This window comes from Plecotus auritus, assembly GCF_963455305.1.
Source record: "Plecotus auritus genome assembly, chromosome: 2".
In the NCBI taxonomy this organism is placed as follows: domain Eukaryota; kingdom Metazoa; phylum Chordata; class Mammalia; order Chiroptera; family Vespertilionidae; genus Plecotus; species Plecotus auritus.
This window is the reverse complement of record NC_137771.1, coordinates 23,795,944-23,822,560: the sequence shown is the minus strand read 5'-3', so window position 1 is coordinate 23,822,560 and position 26,617 is coordinate 23,795,944. Positions and strand designations below refer to the sequence as shown.

The 26,617-nt window shown below is 41.4% G+C and overlaps 1 protein-coding gene across 3 annotated transcripts in view; it reads right to left on the bottom strand.

Annotated features, from left to right (window-relative positions):
* Nucleotides 1–26,617, bottom strand: part of AGO3 (argonaute RISC catalytic component 3) — a 111,314-nt gene that overhangs the window by 79,271 nt on the left and 5,426 nt on the right. For 2 of the 3 annotated variants that reach the window (XM_080653237.1, XM_080653239.1), the window contains exons 2-3: nt 21,461–21,632; nt 1,202–1,322 (exon numbers count right to left, since the gene is read on the bottom strand). In XM_080653237.1, coding sequence (XP_080509363.1) covers nt 1,202–1,322; nt 21,461–21,632 — 293 coding nt within the window. Of the gene's footprint in view, nt 1–1,201; nt 1,323–3,955; nt 4,026–21,460; nt 21,633–26,617 lie in introns of all 3 variants that reach the window. The other variant, XM_080653238.1, reaches the window with a different exon arrangement.

The following is a 26,617-nucleotide window of genomic DNA, read 5'->3' as shown; positions in this document are numbered from 1 at the left end:
AAAGGGAAAAAAATGCTAAAGGACAGTATTGGAACAAATGACAAAACTGGAATATGGGTTGCTGATTAGACAAAAGTATCACACATCAATGTAGAGCTCAGTGAATTTGGTAACTGTACTATTTAAAAAAATTTTTTTTAAGTCATCACTTAAGGATATTTTTCCATTGGTTTTTAGAGAGGGTGGAAGGGTGAGAGAGAGAGAGAGAGAGAGAGAGAGAGAGAGACAGAGAGAGACAGAGAGAGAGAGAGAGAAACATTGGTGTGAGATTGGTTGCCTTTGCACACGCCCCAACCAGGGCAAGGGGATCAAGCCTGCAACCTAGATACGTGCCCTTGACAGAAATCGAACCCGGGACCCTTCAGTCCCCAGGCTGATGCTCTTTCTGCTGAGCCAAACCGACTAGGGCCATTATGCTTTTTAATAGTATAGTTATCGCCCTAGCCAGCCGTGGGCAAACTACGGCCCGTGGGCCGGATCCGGCTGTTCTATCCGGTTCTCTTGCTCTCCCCTCTGCTCCTTTACTTTGAATTTATATTAGTTCACACAAACACTCCATCCATGCTTTTGTTCCGGCCCTCCGGTCCAGTTTAAGAACCCATTGTGGCCCTCGAGTCAAAAAGTTTGCCCACCCCTGCCCTAGCCCGTTTGGCTCAGTGGACAGAGTGGCGGCCTAGGGACTTGAAGGGTCCTGGGTTCTATTCCTGTCAAGGGCACATGCCCAGGTTTCAGGCTTGATCCCCAGTAGGGGGCGTGCAAGAGGCAGCCACTTGATGATTCTCTCTCATTATTGATGTTTCTATCGCTCTCTCCCTCTTCTTTCCTCTCTGAAATCAATAAAAATATAATAAAAAGAAAAAAGCATAATGTATGCAACCTACCCTTGGATGGTTTAGAAAAAAATAAGATAGATAGATAGATATAGTGGTATCTGTAGATAGAGACAGCAAAGGAGAGAAAGAAAGAATGCTAGAACAAATGTGGCAAATGTTAACACTGGTGAGTCTTGGTAAAGGGTACATGAGTTCTTTATATGATTCTTACAACTTTTCTGTAAGTTTGAAATTATTTCAAAAAAGTTAAAAAAGATAAATGATACACATACATATATAGACTGAAATAAAATAAAAAGGTAACAAATGCATTTAAAATGAGAAATTGCAAAAAGAATAGCTTCCCAAAAAAGGAACACATATCTTACCCCAGTAGTTGCCACAGGAAGTGGATTGGCTGTGTAAAGGCTTCTTTTTCCATCATAAACTGGCCTACGGTCCCCAAATATAGTTACTTTAAAATGCTGAACCATTGAGTCAACCACCTCCCTACAAAAGGGAAAAAATACATTCACATAATCCTCTACATGATGATATCTTAACAACTTAACTAATTTCTTAACACTATTTAAAGCTGTCAAAATTCTATCCACCCTGCCCCCCTTTATTTTTGAGAGAAAGGAAGGGAGAGAAAGAAACATCAATGTATGAAAGAAATATCGATCAGTTGCCTTCCATATGTGCCCACCAGGGATCAAACATGCAACCTATGCATGTGCCCTGACTGGGAATCAAACTGGCAACCTTTTGGTGCACAGGAGGATGTTCTGACCAAATGAGTCACATCCACTAGTAAAGCTGCCAACATTCTAAAAGACAATCACATGTGATAAAAGTTTTGCTTTCAGGACCAGGCTTAGGATACCAGAAAGGGATGATAGGAATTTCACACAAAAATAAAGAATGAATTCAGTGTATTACTTAATCATTCTGGGCCACAGTTGACCTGCAAAATATTAATCCTAGAACGTGATCTAAAAATCCCTTTCACCATCTCTAAGCACCATCTGACACAGTCATCTTCCTTTGTCTAAGAGTTTGACACTCATTCCTCTGTGCTCAAATAGCACCTAATAAATATATCCATTAGAACACTTATTCCATTGTATTATCCTATATAATAAAAGGCTAATATGCAAATAGACCGAATGGCAGAACAACTGAACAACCAGTTGCTATGATGTGCGCTGACCACCAGGGGGTGCATGTGGAACATGGCGGGCATCAGCAGCAGGCGGCTGACCATGGACATGGTGGGCGTCGGCTACAGCAGAATGGTGGAGCAGGTGAGCGGGGGCGCCAGACCAAGGCGGGGCGCCGATCACTGTCATTGGTGCAAGCCTCTGGTAGTTACTGAAAATTCTTTGCTTGGTGCTGGCCCCAATTGCTTGGTGCTGTCAGTGGGTGTGAGCAGCGGCTTCCGGCCCCAATCACTCCTCAGGGCTTCTCCACCTCCCCTGCTCCTGAGGGGTGATGGGGGCCAGCAGCCGCCTCTCACACCCGCTGCCAGTGACAGCCCCACTTGCACCCACTGCCGGGCCTGCGGGCTTCTCCACCTCTTCCTGCTCCTGAGGGGCGATCAGGGCAGCAGCTGCTACTGGCACCCACTGATGGCGCTGGCCCTGCTCACATCTGCTGCTGGCGCCGGCCCCAATCGCTTCGTGCCGTCAGTGGATGTGAGCAGGGCCGGCGCCATCAGCGCATGGGAGCGGCGGCGGCAGTGGGGTTGTCAGTGGGGCTGTCGGCAGCAGGAGACTGGGGGCTGCGGTGGGAGGGGCCAGGCGGGGGTATGGAGGATGGGCTGAGACCCACCCCTGTGCCCACTGCAGCCTCACAGCCAACAGTTCCTTTCAAGGTGCACGAATTCATGCACTCGGACCCTGGTAGTTACTATATATTTCACTTCTACTAGACCAGTGGTCGGCAAACTGCGGCTCATGAGCCACATGTGGCTCACGAGCCACAGTTTGCCGCTCTGTTGACTAATGAGTTTGCCGCCCACTGGGATAGGGGCTTAATCACAAGGAACAATAGCCTGTAATTATTGGAATTGAGAGTCTAGGTCAGTGGTAGGCGAACTCATTAGTCAACAGAGCGGCAAACCGCGGCTCGCGAGCCTCATGTGGCTCACGAGCTGCAGTTTGCCGACCACTGTACTAGACTGTGAGATTCTTTATGGCAATAAACACTTTGTACCACTCATATCCTTTTACATACACCCCCCCTCCATCTTTACTGAAGTATTCAGGCAATAAGGATATTTTAAAACCTCCATTTTTATCCAGCAAAGATTTTTATCCCATTAACTTATACGGGCAGATATTCAAGACATTTTTTAAAGTACAGGCTACAGAGAGAACAATACCAAATATATAAAAAAAAAAAAATCAATATTTATTTTTGTACACACATCCTTAGTAAAAGCAGGGGAAAGATATCTAGAAGGATGGGTACCAAAATACATATAGTGGTTACCTCTGGAGAGAGAAGCAGAGAGAAAAATGATTTTTAAATTTTGTTTATACAAATCTAAATATATTATGATGAGATGATGCTCACATAATACTAATATAATATATAATAGGTTTAAAATAATTAAAAAAATTCAATTCTAGCACAGTCAAGCGAGTAGGCGATAGGAAAAAGAGGAAAAAAAGCGTTTTCTGGAACAAAATAATTAAGCTGACTTGATATTCAGAGCAATTTTCTACATACTCAAGGTTTCTACTTTACCCTTTTTCAATTTTATTTTTATTTTGCTGAAATTATTTAAATTGATGTCATCTTTTCTAGAGTAAATTTTACAACCAAGATTTGAATCACTGCTCAGTGTTTAGGTATAAAACGAATTTCAAAGATTTCCTGCCATTTTAAGTTTACATCTGTGGCCATTATCATTAATTCCAGTTTCTCAGGTGAAATTTTTACAGATCTAATTCATCAAGATGTTTTGATTATTTTTTCACTTTTTACTTAACAGTAAATTGGTGCTGTTTTAATCTAACCAAATCTTGGCAAACCACTCTAAGGATCAAAATGGTGAAAGAGATTTAAAATAGCAGGGCCAAAACATCTTAGGGCTAGAAAATATTTTGCTTTGATGCCTAGCACACAGTATATACCTGGCTCATCTCTTTGTCCAATTAGTTGCAGACTCCACCTCTCTGCAGTATTTCTTCTTCTTTCCTTTTCCTTTTTTTAAATTGATTTCAGAGAGGAAGGAAGAGGGAGAGAGAGAGACAGAAACATCAATGATGAGCGAGAATCATTGACCAGCTGCCTCCTGCACACTCCACACTGGGGATTGAGCCTGAAACCCGGGCATGTGCCCTGACCAGGAATTGAACTGTGACCTCCTGGTTCATAGGTCAACGCTCATCTACTAAACAACACTGCCCGGGTTTTTTTTTTCCTTCCTCATCATATATTATACAGGTCATTTTACATTCTGGAGTACTCTGTTCAATTTGTAAAAATTTAAGATCTTAAAATATGAAACATAACCAGAAGATGATCCTGATAGAAACTTATGTAATATGAGTAAAAATAAATCAAACTAAGGACTTTTAGTCTGGAATAGAAAAGACTCAAAGGAAATTATAGAAGTTTTTGGCTATTTTGATGGACTGTTGTGAAAAACTGAGCAGAAAACCTACCTTGTATGGGCCAACAGAACTAGAACAAATACTTGGAAAAATATAAGAAGCTTGATTTTTGGAACAAAAATTTCTAACATTTTTAAACACCAGAATTGCTCACAAGTGGGTTATATTAACTTTTAAATTACTTGAGTTTGTCCTTGTTAGAACTGTTTGAAGAGCAATTATGTCAGGGAAATACAAACTAGACGACTAAAATAAATAATATATACAATCCCCTCGAACAGTAAAATTTTAATTATGAGAATATCAAATAATAAAGCACTGCACATTTTATAATGGTATCAGATATAGAAACTTCTTTATCATATAATTGCACTAAAAACTGATTTGAACTTAAGGCTCTAGAGCAAGCATGTCAAACTTGGGGTCACCGTGCTGCATGCCTCGAGTTTGACATGCTTGCCTAGAGCCTTAACGAAATCAAACTGTTGACATCTTGGTTCATGGTTCAACACTCAACCACTGAGCCACTCCGGGAGGGCCTGATATTATTTTTATATAAAAATTTAAGCATAATTATCTCAAAAATTATACGGAAGTACAGTACTAAAGCTTTCCCAATCGATACACCACAATACATTTGCATTAAATGTAGTAAATTAATACAAAAAATGAATTCTGATAATTAACAGAAACTATGACTGAATTTTCTCTATACTGTAGTTGTGGAGCACTAGTCTTTTATTATAACAGTGGGTGAGGATGGGGGCTCTTTGATCTTTTGTTCAAATGTAGAAATTTTAGTACAATATATGTGTACTAGAGGCCCAGTGCACAGATTTGTGCACCGGTGGAGTCCTTCGGCCTGGCCCACACCCTCTCACAATCTGGGACCCCTCAGGAGATGTTGGACTGATGGTTTTGGCCCAATCCCCGCAAACAGGCCGAGGGACCCCACTGGTGCACGAATCTGTGCACCAGGCCTCTAGTATGCATATAAGATCTTTGGTTAATCTCTTCCCACCCTTCCCCCTTTCCTCTGAGATTCACCAGTCTGTTTCATGTTTCCATGCCTGTGCGTTGAGCATCTGCCCCTTGGTAGTCAACGTGCATCATAGCTACCAGTCAAATGGTCACTTAGGCTTTTATATATATAGATATTGTTAAGCCAGCTTCTTAGCTTATAATAAAAAGTAAAACCACAATAACCAAAATACATAAAATTATTACTTCTAAAGCAATAGTTAGAAAAGCAATTCAGAAAAGAAAATCTGAATAAATAAGGATAAGAACTTCTAAACAATCTTTAGTGGTTTCCTTTTACTAATAATCTTAGTCTGAGGTGGAATGAAATTTTGCTGAGTGTAATATGATGCATTTTTAGAACATCAGGTTACAATTTAAAAATCCATAAGAACAGCCCTCGCTGGTTTGGCTCAATAGATAGAGCGTCAGCCTGCGGATTGAAGGGTCCCAGGTTCAATTCTAGTCAAGGGCACATGCCCAGGTTGTGGGCTCGATCTCCAGTAGGGAGCGTGCAGGAGGCAGCCAATCAATGATCCTCTCTCATCATGGATGTTTCTATCTCTCTCCCTCTCCCTTCCTCTCTGAAATCAATAAAAATGTATTTTAAAAAGAAAAAGTAAAAAAAAAAATCCAGGGGGGAGGTCAATGGGAAAAAAAAAAAAGGAGACATAGGTACTACTATTTGTAATACTTCAAACAATTAAAAAATAAATTAATTAATTAAAAAAAAATCCAGAAGAACATTTGGTGATTACTACACAAATGGAACCTGCCTGAGTATGTTAGGTCTTACAAAGGGCTACAGCTTATCTCATCTACTTCTTACCTCAATCACCACTTCCTACATTCTGGGTGCCATTTTTTTTATTTTTTTTTTACTCTGTCATGCTCTGGTGCACAGACTGTAGAGCAAAAATTTTTTTGTTTTTGTATGCCTTATATTTTTATTGTTCCTCAGTTACTCCATTACTACCTTGTTTTGTGATTTTTTTCGTAGTGTACTCCCTTAGGTTCTCTTCCCATTTTATTTTCTGTATATTTTGTTTATGGATTTTAATGGGGTGACATTGATTAATAAAACCATGCATGTTTCAAGTGTACAACTCCATAACACATCATCTGCACACTTCATTGTGCACTCACCACCCAAAGTCAAGTCTCTTTCTGCTACCATTTATCCCCACTTTGCCCTCTTTCACCTCACCATTCCCCGCTTTCCCTATGGCCATCACCATACTGTTGTTTTGTGTGTGTTTTTTTTCTTAATCCCTTTACCTTTTCCAGCCAGCCTTCCAATCTCCCTCCCCTCTGACAAATGTCACTGACTGTACAATAAATTTAATATTGGTTTCAGTAATTTCTACTTTACCACCTGACTTGGAGCAGAAAAATAGAAGAGGGTAACTTTAATGTAAAAAAAGAAGAAATTATTTTTCTGTAGTTACTATCGTAATATATAAAAAGCCAAGGGCTGTCACAACTTAAACAACTGGACGGATGACGGAACAGCAGGCTGTGTGGGGCAACAAGGCCGGCAGGGGGTTAGTGAGGGACGACCAAACGACTTGAACAGCAGGCTGTGTGGGGCAACCAGGCCAGCAGGGGCAGTTGGGGGTGACCAGGGCGGCGGCGGGAGGCAGTTGGGGGGGGGGCAGTTAGAGGCAACCAGGCCGGCAGAGGGAGGCAGTTGGGGGAGACCATGTCGGCAGGGGGGACAGTAAGGGGCGACCAGGCTGGCAGGAGGTCAGTTGGGGGCGACCAGGCAGGTAGGGGTGGCAGTAAGGGGCGACTAGGCCAGTGGAGGGGGGAGTTAGGGGTGGCCAGGCCAGCAGAGGGGGGGCAGTTGGGGGCAACCAGGTGGGCAGGGGGAGCAGTTAGGGGCGATCAGGCCAGCAGGCTAACAGTTAGGAGTCAGCTGTCCCAGACTGTGAGAGGGATGTCCTGGATTGGAGAGGGTGCAGGCTGGTCTGAGGGGACCCCTCCTTCCGTGCACGAAATTTCGTGCACCGGACCTCTAGTAAGGTCATAAAGAACCATCTTCATCTCATTTTATTTATTTATTTATTTATTTATTTATTTTTTTGTGGTGTAGTATTTTTCTTTTTTATTTATTTATTTATTTATTTATTTTTAAATTGTTTGAAGTATTAAAAATAGTAGTACATATGTCTCTTTTTTCCCCCATTGACCTCCCCCCACCCTCCCCTTCCCCCCAGTACATGACTTTACCTGCCCCCCCTCCAGTGTCTTTTATCCATTGGTTATGCTTATATGCATGCATACAAGTCCTTCGGTTGATCTCTTACAGCCCCCCCACCAACCTCCCCTGCCTTCCTGCTGTAGTTTGACAGTCTGTTCAATGCTTCTTTGCTTCTGTATCTATTTTTCCCCCTTTTCTTTCCTTTAAAAAATCTTGCCTCTGCAGACTAGAAATAAACATATAATAACAAAAAATGTTTGAGTCCCAATTTCAATGTCCAACAGTTCTGATTCCCCGTTTCAATGTCAAACAGTTCCTTATGTGTACATGTCAGCAATGATATCTGGTTGCTTTCATCTCATTTTAATTTCTCTGCTCCCATAGGCAGAATGGGAATTATTCTAGTCCAGTGGTCGGCAAACTCATTAGTCAACACAGCGGCAAGTAGCCGCGGTTTGCCGACCACTGTTCTAGTCTATAGGAGAAGACGTGAAATAATATTTTCTCCTCAAAGTGACTATACACATTTGTTTAATATTCACAGCTACAATAAATTGATCTGTCACTATACATACAGAAAGAAGGAAGATTACTAAGGTATAGAATAGATGCTAAATTAACCCACAGGTTTATAAAACACAATTAAAACAGCTGGCTGGCTGACCTTATATCCTTCCAACCTCTAATTTACCTTCATAATTCTATAGTAAGTAGCAGAGAAGGTAGCCAATGAATATTTTGCATCAAGATAACTTTTAAAAGACACAGAGTAGAGATTATATTTTAGATCAAATTTTAAATACTTTATAACATCTGCAGTATAGCAAAGCATTTCACTATTATGTATCTTCATAGTCATTTCATATGGGTGAATGAATTCTTTCACAATCTTATATAAACATAACAGCTAACCCAGTAAACATTTCTAGTATTCACAAATAACTGGTAGATTACTTTAGAATACAAAATAGATTTTTAACTCAATCTGGCTTACACTAACAACTCTTCTCTAAAAGACTTCTCCCTCTGACCACCACTGACTTCTTAATTGATATGGTTTCTTTCAGCCTTTTCATTTGGCTCTTTTATAGCATTTGCCACTGTGATCAATCCTTGAATATCAAATCAAGATCCTTGTTTTACCTTCTCTAAAAAACCTTCTACTTTGTCCTGGTCCTCCTACCTTTTCAGTCTCTTAAGTGTCTTCACTGGCAAACCTGAAACAATAGTATCCCCAGAGATCTATTCTCAGTCCTCTTATCTCAACTCTACTCATTTTCCCTATTAACTATCACCTACCTATATACTGACATCTCAAATCTCAATCTCCATCTTGACTTATCTCCTGAGCTTTAGGCCTTTATTTCCAATAATCTGAACTCCATTTTGATGCTTCTTACATATTTTAACATCCAAATATCCAAAACAGAAAATACAAAATTTGGTCCTTTCACAACCTGTATTTCTGTCAAAGCCATCACCATTATCATCACCATTATACAATCTAGGGATTATGAAGCCTTTCTTATCTCTGCCCTTTCCTTACACACCTAAATTATTCATTCTTCTAAATCAGCTAAGCCTTGTCTTTATCACTGCTGTTACTTAAGTCTTAGAACACACAACCTCTAATCTAGAAAAGTAGGTACCAAAGTGCTAAGGGGTATGCTGAAGTATGAGGAAAAAGAAGTTTTTATATTTTAATTTTTATCTAATAATCTGAATATAGATTGACTATGGTGCCCTCACTTAGCCCAGGTTAGATGGTCAGGTGTAACACATGGTACACCAGGAATCCTAACAGAACAATGGGAGCTCTGCAGCATATAAGAGTTAACAGTGAACTCTTATTTATTCATTTTCAGCATGTTGCAACTTATTTCAGTTCAAGTGTGTGGCACATATTCAGTCAGGTTTTTGGTACATTAATCTGAAAATTTTAAATTAATATATTCTTAAAGAGTTTATTTCAAAACAATGTTAGAACAGTAGTACAAGTCTATAAATTAAAAAATTTTAAACATGTATGTGTATATACTTATCTATTAAGTGCATGGTCAAACATTTTAACTAATGGGGATGTGTGATCAAAAGTTTGAAGACCACTGATCTAGACTACTGCAACAGCCTTCCAAATGTTCTCCAGGACTGGTCTTTCTCTTCTCTCACTCATTCTACACAATGCCATTAGTTATGCTTTGAAATATAGATGTTCCTCATTTGCTCAAAAGCCTCCAATGGCTCTCTACTACTTCTGAATTCACAGGCCTTAGCTAACTTTTCAACTCTAGCTACTCTATTTGTACTGGCCTACTTTTGTTACATAACATGTCTTCCCTTTGCCCATGCTCTTTCTATATGGATTATTCTTTCACCTGGCCCATTGGGCAACTACTCAGCTCAGTTACCATCTTCTTCCCTAACCAAAGGCAGTAATCATCCTATCTAATAAGAGTAATATGCAAATTGACTGTCACTCCAACACACAAGATGGCTGCCCCCAGGTGATCAAAGATGGCTTCCCCCATGTGGACACAAGATGGCCACCACAAGATGGCCAGCAGGGGAGGGCAGTTGGGAGGGACCAGGCCTGCAAGGGAGGGCAGTTGGGGGGGGGGGCGACCAGGCCTGCAGGGGAGGGCAGTAGGGGGGGGCACCAGACCAACAGGGGAGAGCAGTTAGAGGTGATGAGGTGGGCAGGGAGGGCAGTTAGGGGTGATCGGGTCGGCAGGGGAGGGCAGTTGGGGGGGACCAGGCTTGCAGGGGAGGGCAGTTGGGAGGGACCAGGCCGGCAGGGGAGGGCAGTTGGGAGGGACCAGGCCGGCAGGGGAGGGCAGTTAGGGTTGACCAGGCCAGAAGAGGAGGGCAGTAAGGGGCAATTGGGCTGGCAGGGGAGCAGTTAGGCATCAATCAGGCTGGCAGGGGAGTGGTTAGGGGGTGATCAGGCTGGCAGGCAGAAGCGGTTAGGGGCAATCAGAAAGGCAGGCAAGCGAGCAGTTGGGAGCCAGCAGTCCTGGATTGTGAGAGGGATGTCTGACTGCCCATTTAGGCCCAATCCAGGTAGGGATTCCAGATTGGAGAGGGTGCAGGCTGGGCTGAGGGACACGAATTTTGTGCACCAGGCCTCTAGTTAATATATATATTTCAGAGAGGAAGGGAGAGGAAGAGAGGGACAGAAACATCAATGATGAGAGAGAATCATTGATTGGCTACCTCCTGCACGTCCCCTACTGGGGACGGAGCCCGAACCTGGGCATGTGCCCTTGATCAAAATTGAACCTGGACCCTTCAGTCTGCAGGCCAATGCTCTATCCACTGAGCAAAACCGGCTAGGACAGTAATCATTATTTAAAAAAAAATTTTTATTGAATTTATTGGGGTGACACTGGTCAATAAAATTATCATTACTCTTTTATCACAGCACATAATACTCATCTCACAAAACTTGTCACTCCATACAGACTATGAAATCTTTATCAGGGATCATGTCTTTATTTAACTTGTTATTTCCAGAACATAGCACAATTTGTGCCTGACACAAAACAGTGGCACAATAAATTAAATAGTTAAATGAAAACATAGGAAACACCCAAAACGTAATCTTTAAGTTTTAAAAAATACTGCAGGATTTAGAATTATAATTCCAGTTAGGGTCCATATATTTTTATTGATTTTAGAGAGAGGAAGTGAAAGGGATAGAGAAAGAGATACATCAATGAGAAACATCAATGGGCTGCCTCCTGCACACCCCCTACTGGGGATCAAGCAGACAAACTGGGCATGTGCGCTGACCAGGAAATGAACCATGACCTACTGGTTCATAGACCAATGCTCAACCACTGAGCCATGCTGGCTGAGCAGGGTTCATATATTTTGAAATCTAGTACCAATAGCATTCTATTTTGGTACACCCATATGGTAAACTGAGATACCTGGTTTAAATGGATTTAACTTAGTCTAAGAAAAAAAACTAGAGCATACCAAAAGTAAACAAAATCAAGGCACATCCATAAAATGGAATATTATACAGCTGTTTTTTTTAAGTATATATTTTATTGATTTTTTACAGAGAGGAAGGAAGAGGGATAGAGAGTAAGAAACATCGATGAGAGAGAAACATCAATCAGCTGCCTCCTGCACACCCCCTACTGGGGATGTGCCCGCAACCAAGTTATATGCCCCTGACCAGAATCGAACCTGGGACCCTTGAGTCCGCAGGCCGATGCTCTATCCACTGAGCCAAACCGGTCAGGGCATGTTTTTTTTTAAAATAAATCTTTATTTTTCAGATTCTTACAGTTGTTCCTCTTTTTTCCCCCCATAGCTCCCCTCTGCCCAGATCCCACCCCACCCTCTGCCCTTACCCCCCCGCCACACTGTCCTCATCCATAGGCGTACACTTTTTGTCCAGTCTCTTCCCACACCCCCCACACCCCCTTCCCCCCAAGAATGTCAGTCCACTCCCTTTCTATGCCCCTGATTCTCTTATATTCACGAGTTTATTCTGCTCATCAGATTTTTAAAAAAATATTTTTGATTGATTTTTTAAAGAGAGGAAGGGAGAGGGATAGAGAGTTAGAAACATCAATGGGAGAGAAACATCTATCAGCCGCCTCCTGCACACCCCTACTGGGGATGTGCCTGCAACCAAGGTACATGCCCTTGACCAGAATCGAAGCTGGGACCCTCCAGTCCACAGGCCGATGCTCTATCCACTGAGCCAAACCGGTTAGGGCTGTTCATCAGATTTTTTATTCACTTGATTTTTAGATTCACTTGTTGATAGATATGTATTTGTTGTTCATAATTTTTATCTTTATCTTTTTCTTCTTCTTCCTCTTCTTTAAGAATACCTTTCAGCATTTCATATAATACTGGTTTGGCGGTGATGAACTCCTTTAGCTTTTTCTTATCTGTGGAGCTCTTTATCTGACCTTCAATTCTGAATGATAGCTTTGCTGGGTAGAGTAGTCTTGGTTGTAGGTTCTTGCTATTCATCACTTAGAATATTTCTTGCCACTCCCGTCTGGCCTGCATAGTTTCTGTTGAGAAATCAACTGACATTAGAATGGGTACTCCCTTGTAGGTAATTAACTGTTTTTCTCTTGCTACTTTTAATATTCTCTCTTTGTCTTTTGCTCTTGGCATTTTAATTATGACGTGTCTTGGTGTGGTCATCTTTAAATTCCTTTTGTTTGGGGTTCTCTGTGCTTCCTGGACTTGTAAGTCTATTTCTTTCACCAGGTAGGGGAAGTTTTCGGTCATTATTTCTTCAAATAGGTTTTCAGTATCTTGCTCTCTATCTTCTTCTGGCACCCCCATAATTCTGATGTTGGTACGCTTGAAGTTGTCCCAGAGGCTTCTTACACTATCTTCATATTTTTGGATTCTTTTTTCTTTTCTGGTTGGGTGTTTTTTGCTTCTTCGTATTTCAAATCTTTGACTTGATTCTTGCAATCCTCTAGTCTGCTGTTGGATCTCTGTATATTATTCTTTTCTTTTTATGGCTTTTTTTTTAATTTTCTTTTTAAAAAAATATTTTTAATTGATTTTTTACAGAAAGGAAGGGAGAGGGATAGAGAGTTAGAAACATCAATGAGAGAGGTACATCGATTAACTGCCTCCTGCACACCTCCTACTGGGGATGTGCCCACAACCAAGGTACATGCCCTTGCCCGGAATCGAACCTGGGACCCTTCAGTCCACAAGCCGATGCTCTATCCACTGAGCCAAACCAGTTAGGGCTGTATATTATTCTTTATTTCAGTCAGTGTATGCTTAATTTCTAGTTGGTCCTTTTTCATATCCTCGAGGGTCTCACTAAATTTATCGACCTTTTCTAGAAAATTCTTGAAAAACCTTATAACCGTGGTTTTGAACTCTATATCCAGTCATTTGTTTTCCTCCATTTCTTTCATTTGTGACCCGTTTCTTTGTCTCTGCATTTTGGCTGCTTCCCTGTGTTGATAGCGTGGCTTTGTGTGCTAGGTGTCCTATAAGGCCCAGTGGCTCAGCCTCCCCAATTACCTGAGGTGGACACTCTTGGTGCACCCCTTTGTGGGCTGTGTGCACAGTCTTGTTGTAGTTAAGCCTTGATTGTTGTTAGTATCACTGGGAGGAATTGACCTCCAGGCCAATTGGCTGTGAGGATCAGTTGTGTCTATGCTGGGAGAACTTCTGAGCTGGAGACACCCCTATGGGGCAGGACTTGCTTCAGTGGGACTTGGTGCTCACTGAGACTGCCTCCTAAGTGTGTCCCTTATGGATCTGAGGAGTTGTAATCTGGATGGTCCCACTCTGACCACTGGGTACACTGGCTCTTGGATCTCCAAGGAGGTCCTAATTTAGCCTCTGCCTGAGGCCACCCAGCAGGAGCTATGGAGCAATCTGCAAGTTCTTCTTCTTTGTTTCGGGTTTGGAGGTGCCCAGATGAGGTCCAACTCTGAAGCAATGCAAACTGATGTGGAGCCTTGGAAGTTCTGGGTCTCTCTGACCCTGCTGCAGTTTGTTAGGTAATTTTAGATAACAAAGGGCCAGGCCATTCATGTACAAAAGCCTCTGCACACAGCTGGGGTGGAGTTGTAAATTGGGTGGGGCGGGGTCTCAGGGAATCAACAGGGCGGAGCAAACAGCAATGGCTCACCTTCAGCCCTACCCTAAGAGTTCTCAGTGTCCCGCGGTAATTGCTGCAAGCACCTCTGAGAAAAAGCCGCCCTCGTGTTCCGGCCCGATGCCAGACAGTCCAGTTTTGCCCCCGTATGAGTCTGGGTCCCCAGAGTCTCGCCTGGAACTAGAGTTCAGAGCATTCAGGAGCTTTTGTCTCCCTCCTTATTGAAAAAGACAGCTGTGTACTCAGTTGCCAGCCCTTTCTGCGCGCGTGCGCCTCTGTATCTCCGCACTTTACTTCTGCACCTCCTTTGACTCTCAGTGTGCTTTTCTCTTTCCTTCTAGTTGTAGAATTTTCACACAGCCAGCCTTCCTGTGGTTCTGGATGATGTCCGTTTTGTCTTTTAGTTGTAGTTTTGAAGTGGTTGTGTGAGGCAGCAAGTTCAGGTGTTTACCTATGCCGCCATCTTGGTTTCTCCCCTACAGCTGTTATTATAGTTTAAATCTACACAAATGGATACATGTCAGGAATAAATCCTAAACACTAGTCTCTGATGTTTAGAAATATATTTATTTATAAATGTATCTTTGAATTTCAAGTATCCTATATAATAAAGAGGTAATATGCAAGTTGACCATCACTCCAACACACAAGATGACCACCCCCACGTGGTCAAAGATGGCCGCTCCCATGTGGACACAAGATGGCCACCACAAGACGGCTGGCAGGGGAGGGTAGTTGTGGGTGATCAGGCCAGCAGGGTAGGGCAGTTGGGAGGGACCAGGCCTGCAGGGAAGGGCAGTTGGGGGCGACCAGGCCTGCAGGGGAGGGCAGTTGGGGGTAACCAGGCTGGCAGGGGAGGGCAGTTGGGGGGAACCAGGCTAGCAAGGGAGAGCAGTTAGGGGTGACTGGGCTGGCAGGGGAGGGCAGTTAGGGGTGACCAGGCCAGCAGAGGAGGGCAGTTAGGGGCAATCAGGCTGGCAGGGGAGCAATTAGGTGTCGATCAGGCTGGCAGGGGAGTGGTTAGGGGTGATCAGGCTGGCAGGCAAAAGCAGTTAGGGGCAATCAGGCAGGCAGGCAGGCGAGTGGTTGGGAGCCAGCAGTCCTGGATTGTGAGAAGGATGTCCGACTGCCCGTTTAGGCCCGATCCTGGTGGGATTGAGCCTAAACAGGCAGTCAGACATCCCTCAAGCGGTCCCACATTGGAGAGTGCAGGCTGGGCTGAGGGACACTCCCCACATCCCATGCACAAATTTTGTGCACCAGGCCTCTAGTATTGTAATATTAACCCAAAGATTATAATTACTATTGAGTAATTTATTTAGGTGCAACTTTAAAAGAATTTTGATATTTGAAACAATCACTGACTCTTAGCTTTTCTATCTACATGTGATTAACAAGGACAATTAACTGACATATTATTATTAATTAACATAGTTTGTATAGTACAGTTTCCCCAAGACAGATAAACACTAACCTGTTTGATTTTTCACCAGCAGTGCTTTCTAGGGTACATCCTCAAGTCATTTTAATCAGAAATATGGCTCTCTAGGTATGATACCAAAAGAACAACTGGCAAAATAAAATATTAATTGGACTTCATCAAAATTAAAAATGTGCTTCAAAAGACATCATCAAGAAAATGAAAAGACAACGTGCAGGAAGGGGAAAATGTTTGCAAATCATTATTAATCATTATAATTATCAATCAAAAGGTCACAGAAGGGACTTTTAACTAGAAGGTATAAGGAACTCCAACAAGTCAATGAAAAGACAAAAGATCCAACTTAAAAATGGGCAAAGGATCTAAACAGACATTTCTCTGAAAATATAAATGATTGAAGATGCTCAGCATCAGCCATCGGGGAAATAAAAATCAAAATGATAACGAGATACTACTTAACAGACACTAAGATGGCTATAAAAAATAAGAGGATATGGAGAAATTGGAATCATTGCACCCTGCTAGTGGGAATGTAAAATGATGTAGCCACTTTGGAAAAGAGACTGCCAGCTCCTCAAAAGAGTAAACATAGAGTTACCATATGATTTGACTCTTAGGTAAACACCCAAGAGAAATTAAAACACATGTCCACACAAATCCTGTACATGAATGTTCATTAATTATTCATATGAGCCAAGAAGTACAAACAACTCCCATGTCCATCAACTGATAAATCGATAAAATACCCATGCAATGGAATATTATCTATATACTAGAGGCCCACTGCATGAATTCATGTACGGGTGGGGCTGGATCGGGGTTGGGCCTGTTGGGAGGAGGAGACAGCAGGAGGTTGGCCAGCTGGCCCGCCCCTATCAGGGCCTGATCAGGGCCAGGCTGGCTTGGGGGAGGGGCCGAAGGCGATTGGCTGGGAGGCCCCACCTCCGATTGGGGTGGGGCCAGCTGTGGGGAGGGGCTGTGGGCAGTGGGCTGGCAGGCCCTGCCCCCGAATGGGGTCATGGGGGCCGATTGGGGGTCAGTGGCCAGGGGAGAGGCTGTGGGAGGTTGGCCGGCTGGCCCTGCCCCCTACTGGGGTGGGGCAAGCCGGGGGGGGGGAAGGGGCTACGGGCCGATCAAGGTGGTGGGGGCCCATTGGGGACAGGGCCAGCCGGGGGGAGGATCTGCAGGAGGGTGGCTGCTGGCCCTGCCCCCTATTGGGTTGGGGGGGTGATCAGGGGTAGGGCCGGTTGGGGGGCGGGGCCATGGGAGGTTGGCTGGCAGGCCCTACCCCCCCGATCGGGCTGGTTTTCTGGCCATAGTGGGTATCATAGCGACCGATTGTTTTGATGTCCCAGCTGCTGGCTTTTTATATACATAGATATAAAAGCCTAAGTGACTGTCCAACCAGTAGCTATGATGCACACCGACCATCAGGGGGCAGACACTCAACGCAGGAGCTGCTGAGCTGCGGTGACTTGGCAGCAGCGGTTCTCAGGTGACGCACCCCAGAACTAGAAAGGAGGGAGCCCGATTCCGGGGTGCATCACACAAGAACTGTCCTCTCGCAATCTGGGACCCCTCAGTGATGTCGGAGAGCCAGTTTCGGCCCGATCCCTGCAGGCCAGGCCAAGGAATCCCACCTGCCGGAAGGACCCCACTCAGTCACCCGGGTGATCAGGGGTGGGGCCAGCTGGGGAGGAACCATGGGAGGTTGGCTCCAGGATGTGTCTGGCCCATCTCACCCAGTCCCCACCGGCCACCTTCTAATTAATTTCCTTTCAACGTGCACAAATCCGTGCACTAGAGCACTAGTTCAGTAATAAAAAGGAATGAAGTAGTAACACATGTCACAACTTGGATGAACCTTGAAAATATGTGAAGTGAAAGAAGTCAGTCACACAAAAGGCCACACATATTATATACAATTCCATTTACATGAAATGTCTAGAAAAGGCAAATCTAGAGGCAGAAAGTAGATTAGTGTTGGCAGGGGCTAAGGAGAGGGAGACAGTGGGTAGTGCCTGCTAATGCATATGGGATTTCTTTTTGGGAGGATAAAATGTTCTAAAATTAGATAGTGGTGATGGTTGTACACCATCTCTGTGAACATACTAAATACCACTGGATTGTACACTTTAAGTGAGTGAATTGTATGGTGTATAAATTTTACATCAATAAAGTTGTCATTTAAAAAAAGTATATCCCTCTCTTGGCATACTACCCAATTATAACACTATGCCACTGATATTCCTAACAGCAGAAAAGGAGTTCTCAAACACTCTGATTTGAGATTTCGATTAAAAAGCTAAAATTAAATCAATATAGATGTGTTTTTTCCTTCTAAAATTCAATCATTAGAATTACATTTTATCCATATACAATATGCACAAATACATGGCACTGTCCTTAAATCATAATAACAACAGTAATTATAATAGCACAATTACTCTAACATTTAATTTATAAAAGAAAATTGAACCCCTTAAAAATTCAAACACATCTATTATCAACTATTTTAAGATTCTTTCACATCTTTATGTGTCCAAAATAATTTTTAAAAATTTTAAATTTTATTTTTTAATTTATCTTTATTATTGAAAATATTACAGATGTTCCATTTTTTCCCCCCATTGATGCCCTCCACTTGACCCCGGCCCCATCCAGAGGCCTTTACCCCACTTTTGTCTGTGTCCATAGGTTATACATACATGCATATAAGTTCTTTGATTATTCTCTTCCTGCCCCCTACCCTCTAGTTACAATCATACTGTATATACAATTTTTCCAAAGTATTTCATTATTCAGTGATTCTGAATAAGTGCATAACTCTCTACTGAAGGTTTATCCCCATATATATTTAGTAGCTGGACAAACTCGCATAAAATCTCAAGTTACAGAGCTTATACTCTAGGTCAGCGGTCAGCAAATTACGGCTCGTGCCGCGGTTTGCCACTCTGTTGACTAATGAGTTTGCCGCCCACTGGGATAGGGGCTTAATCACAAGGAACAACAACAGCATGTAATTATTGGAATCGAGAGTCTAGGTCAGTGGTCGGCAAACTCATTAGTCAACGGAGCGGCAAACTGCGGCTCGCAAGCCGCATGTGGCTCGTGAGTCGCAGTTTGCCGACCACTGCTCTAGGTCGTAATATATCTAAAAATATTTTATTTTTAGTTATTGAGAGCATTCACTTGTTTAAAAAAAACTAGAAACATTTGAAATCTGCTTAATAAACATGCTCTGTGACCAAAGGATCATTTTCAATCAAAATCATTAAAAGGGAAAAAAAAAGACACACATACACACACACCCAAAGGGGTGAGGAAAGGCAAAGAAACCCAATAGACAAAATCTAAAGTAGAGAACTTGACTCACAAAAAGACTCACAAGAATTTCCTGGATAATTTTGTCCAAGAAAACTCCTCTAACTAAAGTGAAAATTTGTTTTGCTACAATACATCATTTTGCTATTATCATTAATGCCATAGTTCCAAATATTTGAGCGTGTGGCATGTAGACAAGAGAAACCTCATATGTGTTGATTTAAATACTGCTGCATTTTTGCCCATAACTGTTTAGCTAAAATTGAAAAGGAATTGTAAAGTTCTATCTAGTTCCTATTAAATTCCAGAATTCTAGTTATTGAAGTGTAAGAACTAAACTAATTTCAGAAGCCAACCAACAACCTTAACTGACTAGTTATGTAGTAATATTGCAAAAAAGTTAAGACAAAAGCTAGTCTTTTGAAGAAAATAAGGGGAGTAAGTTTTCCAGATGTTGATTTAAAATCAAGTCAATATTATTAACAAAGTATAAAGTTGATTTATGCTATTTTTAGATTCCACATATAAGTGAAATCATATGGTATTTATCTTTCTATGTCTGACTTATTTAGCAAAATTCCCTCCAGGTCCATCCAAGTTGTCACAAACAGCAAGAATGTATTATTTTTTTATGGCTGAGTAATAGTCCATTATATCTATCTATCTATCTATCTATCTATCTATCTATCTATCTATCCATCCATCCATCCATCCATCCATCCATCCATCTCTCTATCTACCTACCTACCTACCTATCGATATTCTTCTTTATTCATCCATCAATAGTGCTGCCTCATCATTAAAAGGTGTTCCTTTTACTACAGTTATCCACAATTCTTCCAATTGTTTTAGATTAACTCAATTCCTTTTCTTCTTGCTTTACAAATATTTGTTAATGACTATCAAGTCAAGATTCCGGAGTTCTGTTCTAATTTTTGCTACCAAAATGTGTGCTCTTGAGTTAACATGTAATGCCTCTTAACCCTTCTGGATTTCAGCTATTAAAAAGGTTATCAGCCTTGGCCAGTGTGGCTCAGTTGGTTGGAATGTCATCCTGTACACCAAAGGGTCCAGGCTCAATCCCCAGTCTGGGGAAGCAACTGATTGATGTTTCTCTCTCTCTCTCTCTAAAATTATAAAAACATCCTCGGGTGATGATTTACCACAATTCCCTTCCTGACTTCAGAAAGAATTCTGCATTCCATGTTAATTATAACATTCATATGATTTTTTTTTACACTGTCACAACCTTTCTTAGTGCTCATTCACTTCCTATGTCTTATCTCCATTAAATTATAAATTCCTTTACAGAAAGAACCATCTACGTCTTTTTTAAAAAACGGAGGTAACACTGATTTACACCATTAGATAAAGTTTCAGGTGTACTCATCTATGTCTTAAATGAAGGCTCTTAATAATACCTATTGAATAAGAAAAGCCTGGGGTAGCCAAAACCGGTTTGGCTCAGTGGAAGAGCGTCAGCCTGCGGACTGAAAGGTCCCAGGTTCGATTCCGGTCAAGGGCATGTAACTTGGTTGCGGGCACATCCCCAGTAGGAGGTGTGCAAGAGGCAGCTGATCGATGTTTCTCTCCTCTCTCATCGATGTTTCTGACTATCTATCACTCTTCCTTCCTCTCTGTAAAAAATCAATAAAGTATATTTAAAAAAAAAAGAAAAAAAAAGAATTTGGAAAGTCTTAAAAAAAAAGAAAAGAAAAGAAAAGCCTGGGGTATTTGATATTACAAACCAAAATGTTAAGTATCATTGTTTTCTAAATGTTTTATACATGAGTCTTCTTTTTTTAAACCTCTTTATGGGGTTACACTACATTATAATTTCCTTTTATATTCCCTATATTACCTAAACTACAGCCATACACAAATACAGACATATAGAGTATTTGGGGAATGTGAGAGAAGAAACTTACTGAGAGCAGATTGAAAATCCTTTACATACTATATGTACTTGTTCCTATATAAGATTAAGAAACAGTTAGGAGTTGAGGATCAGAAGAGAAAGCATGAAGCCATGACAACCACAATCTCTACCACTACCATCATCTTAAAGGAAATAATAGAAAAGGGTAAATAAGGTGGGGTGGGGAGATAAAAGATATATTACCTAAAAGCAAAGGAAAAAAATGCTCAGCCTGATTTCAAAAACATCTAAAAATGACTTGGACCTTTTCTATCATCAAAGAGAGAACATATGAGTTCATGTTATAATGGAAAAATTTCAAGGCTATTAGAAGATTTTACCTACTAACATATCTCTGAAGTGCAATAAATTTCAAAACAAATTACCATCTGTTCTTAGTCAAACTGCTGGACATTATCATTGCTATTTGGATATACAAGATAAACAATTATTATGGCAAAGACAAATACCAACAGCAAAAATTCTCCATGCTTCATCATTCTTACCTGTTCACTCTCCTAGGACACTTGTCTGGTTTAATATCTACCTCATAGAGGTAGACATCAATCTTTGGGATTTCAACTTGAAAACAGTTAGCCAGCAATTTAATGGGTTTGCCCATGGTGCCATAGCCAGGTCTTCTGGGCACCATGAGTAGGGGCTGGGCCCCAACGGGTCCTGCAACAGATGGGGGGAAATAAACACTGTTACAGACTGCATTGGATAATCTTGTCAATCAGAGTATGCTAGAACTTTAAGTAAATCGGGTAATGGGGTTGAAGCCTATTGCTGAAACATGACAATTTCTAACATCTCTCCTTCTTTCTTCCCAATTTATTCTCCTTATTAAAACAACCATACATATAAACAAACAAAACCCTGGGTGCTCCTGGAAAATTGTTTTGGAAGGGGTAGAAAGAAGGGAGAACAATCACACAAACTCAGGAGAGCATGTGCAAACACAAATCAGACCCAAAGAGTGTGATACCTAGAGCAAAACAAACTCAGAAAGTAGGATAAGAATAAATGAACAAAATAAAAACAATATACAATAAAAAGTATCAGCAAAGCACAAAATCAATTGTTTGAAAAGGTAAATAAAATCTATAAATCCCAGGCAACACTGATTTTTAAAATAGGAGAATTGCCTTAAATAATCAATATAAGTGTGTGGGGATCATATAACTACAGATAATGAAGACGTTATAAACACTGTGTCAATAAATTTAAAGGTTTGCTGAAGAAGATAAATACAGCTCACTTACACACAAAAATATGTAAAATATGAGAAGTCCTCTGTTGGCAGAAATGTAAAATTGTATAGTTGCTTTGGAAAAACATATGGTGGTTCCTCAAAACATTAAAAATAGAATAGCCATTAGATCAAGCAATTCTATTTCTGGGTATCTACCCAAAAACAATGAAAGCAGGGTGTTGAAGAGATCATTATACACTTACTAGAGGCCCGGTGCACAAAATTTGTACACTGGGGTGGGGGTGTCCCTCAGTGCAGCCTGCACCCTCTCCAATCTAGGACCCCTCAGGGGATGTCTGACTGCCAGTTCAGCCCTGATCCCGGGGATCGGGCCTAAACTGGCAGTTGGACATCCCTCTCACAATCCAGGACTGCTGGCTCCTAACCACTTGCCTGCCTGCCTGCCTGACTGCCCCTAACAACTCTGCCTGCCAGCCTGATTGCCCCCTAACAACTCCCCTGCCAGCCTGATTGCCCCCTGACAGCTCCCCTGCTGCCCTGATTGACGCCTAACTGTTCTTTTGCCAGCCTGATCGCTCCCAACTGCCCCCCCCACAGGCCTGGTTGCCCCCAATTGCCCTCCCCTGCCAGCCATCTTGACAACGTGGGGGCGCCCATCTTGTGAAGACATGGGGGTGGCCATCTTGTGACAGCATGGGGATGGCCATCTTGTGATGCGAGGGCGTGAAGGTCAATTTGCATTTTACCTCTTTATTATATAGGATGCTCACAGCAGCATTAGTCACAATAGCCAAAAGATGGAAGCCACCTCAATGTCCAATGATGGATAAGTAGATAAACAAAATGTGGTATATACATACAATGGAATATTAGTTAGCCTTAAAAAGAAATGAAATTCTGACACATGCTAAACATAGATAAACCTTGTAGATGTTATACTAAGTCCGTGGTTGGCAAACTGCGGCTTGCGAGCCACATGCGGTTCTTTGGCCCCTTGAGTGTGGCTCTTCCACAAAATACCACAGCCTGGGCGAGTCTATTTTGAAGAAGTGGCGTTAGAAGAAGTTTAAGTTTAAAAAATTTGGCTCTCAAAAGAAATTTCAATCGTTGTACTGTTGATATTTGGCTCTGTTGACTAATGAGTTTGCCGACCACTGTACTAAGTGAAATAAGTCACAGAAACGCACTGTATGATTCCTATTAATACTACAAAGTGGAAGGATGGTTGCCAGAGACTGGGGAAAAGAAGAATGGGGAATTGATGCTTAATGGGTATAGTTTCGGTTTTGCAAGCTGAAAACAGATCGGGAGAATGGTTGTACAACAATGTGAACGTAGTACTTATATGCTATGAACTGTACACTTAAAAACTGCTAAGATGGGCCCTGGCTGGTGTGCTCAGTTGTTAGAGCTTTGGCACACATACTGAAGAGTGCAGGATTCGATTCCCAGTCAAGGGCACATACTTGGGTTGCAAGTTCAATCCCCCAGACCCCAGCTGGGATGTGTGCAGGGGGCAACCAATCAATTGATGTGATCTTTCACATCAATCTCTCTCTCACACATAAATCTCTTTCTCTCCTTCCCTCCCTCTCTTCCATTCTCTCTAAGAATCAATGGAAAAAATATCCTTGGATGAGGATTAACAACAACAAAAAACAACTGCTAAGATGGTAAATTTAACATTATGTATATTTTATCAGTTAAAAAAAAAAACACTAAGTGATACCTAACTTTGATTTTTTTTTTGTTTTTTTTTAAATATATTTTATTGATTTTTTAGAGAGAGGAAGGGAGAGGGATAGAGAGTTAGAAACATCGATGAGAGAGAAACATCGATCAGCTGCCTCCTGCACACCCCCTACTGGGGACGTGTCCACAACCAAGGTACATGCCCTTGACCGGAATCGAACCTGGGACCCCTCAGTCCGCAGGCCGACGCTCTATCCACTGAGCCAAACCGGTTTCGGCTAACGTTGTTTTTTAAAAAAATATATATTTTATTGACTTTTTTACAGAGAGGAAGGGAGAGGGAGATTGAGTTAGAAACATCGATGAGAGAGAAACATCAATCAGCTGCCTCCTGCATAACCCCTACCAGGGATGTGCCTGCAACCAAGGTAAATGCCCTTGACCAGAATCGAAGCTGGGACCCTCCAGTCCATAGGCCGATGCTCTATCCACTGAGCCAAACTGGTTAGGGCTGTTCATCAGATTTTTTATTCACTTGACATTTCGTGCACTGGGTCTCTAGTTTTAGGTATAAGAAAATGTTTTGTAAAATTAACAAAATATTTAATTCATCTTTCAAGTAGACCCTCAAGTATTTTAAGACTATGGAAATCAATGTGAAAGAAGATAGTTGTGATATAAAGCAACATAGTATTAAACTAGAATCTAACAGCTTATGACAATTTGGCAAGAATTCTACTCTGAGCTAGGGATTTTCCATATACAACAGAGAATTCTTCCAGGAAATGTATCCCCTTCACAGGGGCCTAGACTTCTATCTAGGCATATTATCAGGCCAGGCTTACAAAATCAAATAAATACAATGTTCACAGTGGAAAAAACTAGATATAAATTAATTCTAAAATACTAACTTATTATATAACATTCAAAGAAAAATGAAGTAGTATCTAGAAATCATTTCTTTCATTCTAACTGCTTTCCTAAATTACTTAATGTCTTAAATATTTTTAAACTAATAGATTAGTTTGGAATTTGGTTTAAAAATTTAAAGAGTGGCACTAACTGGTTTGGCTCAGTGGATAGAGTGTCAGCCGGCGGACTGAAGGGTCCCAGGTTCAATTCCGGTCAAGGGCATGTACCTTGGTTGCGGGCACATCCCCAGTAGGGCATGTGCAGGAGGCAGCTGATTGAGTTTCTCTCGCATCGATGTTTCTAACTCTCTATCCCTCTCCCTTCCTCTCTGTAAAAAATCAATAAAATATATTAAAAAAAAATTTAAAGAGTGGTTATATCAGGGGGATGAAATAATGAGGCTTGTTAAATGAATTATATTTGAGGGTTACATGTATGTTCTTTTTTTCTGTAAAGTCTGTTTAGAAGAAAAAAGTTATTACTTGCCTCCTTTTTAGTTTTTCCCCAGGGGATTCTATCAACTGTCAGAGAAATTAAATTTTAAAACAAAATTAATGTAATCTTGTACATTTTTTAAAAATAAATCTTTATTCAGATTATTACAATTGTTTCTCCTTTTTCCCCCCATAGCTCCCCTCCACCCGGTTCCCACCCCACCTTCTGCCCTTACCTCCCCCAAACTGTCCTCATCCATAGGTGTATGATTTTTGTCCAGTCTCTTCCTGAACCCCCCCATACCCCTTTCCCCCTGAGAATTATCAGTCCACTCCCTTTCTATGCCCCTGATTCTATTATATTCACCAGTTTATTCTGTTCCTCAGGTTTTTAATTCACTTGATTTTTAGGTTCACTTGTTGATAGATATGTATTTGTTGTGCATAATTTTTATCTTTACTTTTTTCTTCTTCCTCTTCTTTAAGAATACCTTTCAGCATTTCATATAATACTGGTTTGGTGGTGGTGAACTCCTTTAGCTTTTTCTTATATGTGAAGCTCTTTATCTGACCTTCAATTCTGAATGATAGCTTTGCTGGGTAGAGTAATCTTGGTTGTAGGTTCTTGCTATTCAGCACATTGAAAATTTCTTGCCACTCCCATCTGGCCTGCATAGTTTCTGTTGAGAAATCAGCTGACAATTGTATGGGTGCTCCCTTGTAGGTAATTAACTGTTTTTCTCTTGCTGCTTTTAATATTCTCTCTTTGTCTTTTGCTCTTGGCATTTTAATTATGACGTGTCTTGGTGTGGTCCTCTTTGGATTCCTTTTGTTTGGGGTTCTGTGCGCTTCCTGGACTTGTAAGTCTATTGCTTTCACCAGGTGGGGGAAGTTTTCGGTCATTATTTCTTCAAATAGGTTTTCAGTATCTTGCTCTCTCTCTTCTTCTGGCACCCCCATAATTCTGATGTTGGTACGCTTGAAGTTGTCCCAGATGCTTCTTACACTATCTTCAACTTTTTGGATTTTTTTTTCTTTTTGCTTTTTCGGTTGAGTGTTTTTTGTTTCTTTGTATTTCAATTCTTTGACTTGATTCTTGCATTCCTCTAGTCTGTTGTTGGGTCTCTGTATAATATTTTTTATTTCAGTCAATGTATGTTTAATTTCTAGTTGGTCCTTTTTCATATCTTTGAGGGTCTCATTATATTTATCGGCCTTTTCTAGGATATTCTTGAAAAGCCTTATAACCGTGGTTTTGAATTCTATATCCAGTCGTTTGTTTTCCTCCATTTCTTTCATTTTGTGATCTGTTTCTTTGACGCCACATTTTCACTGCTTCCCTGAGTTGGTAGGGTAGATTTGTGTGCTAGGTTTCCTATATGGCCCAGTGGGTCGGCCTCCCCAGTTAA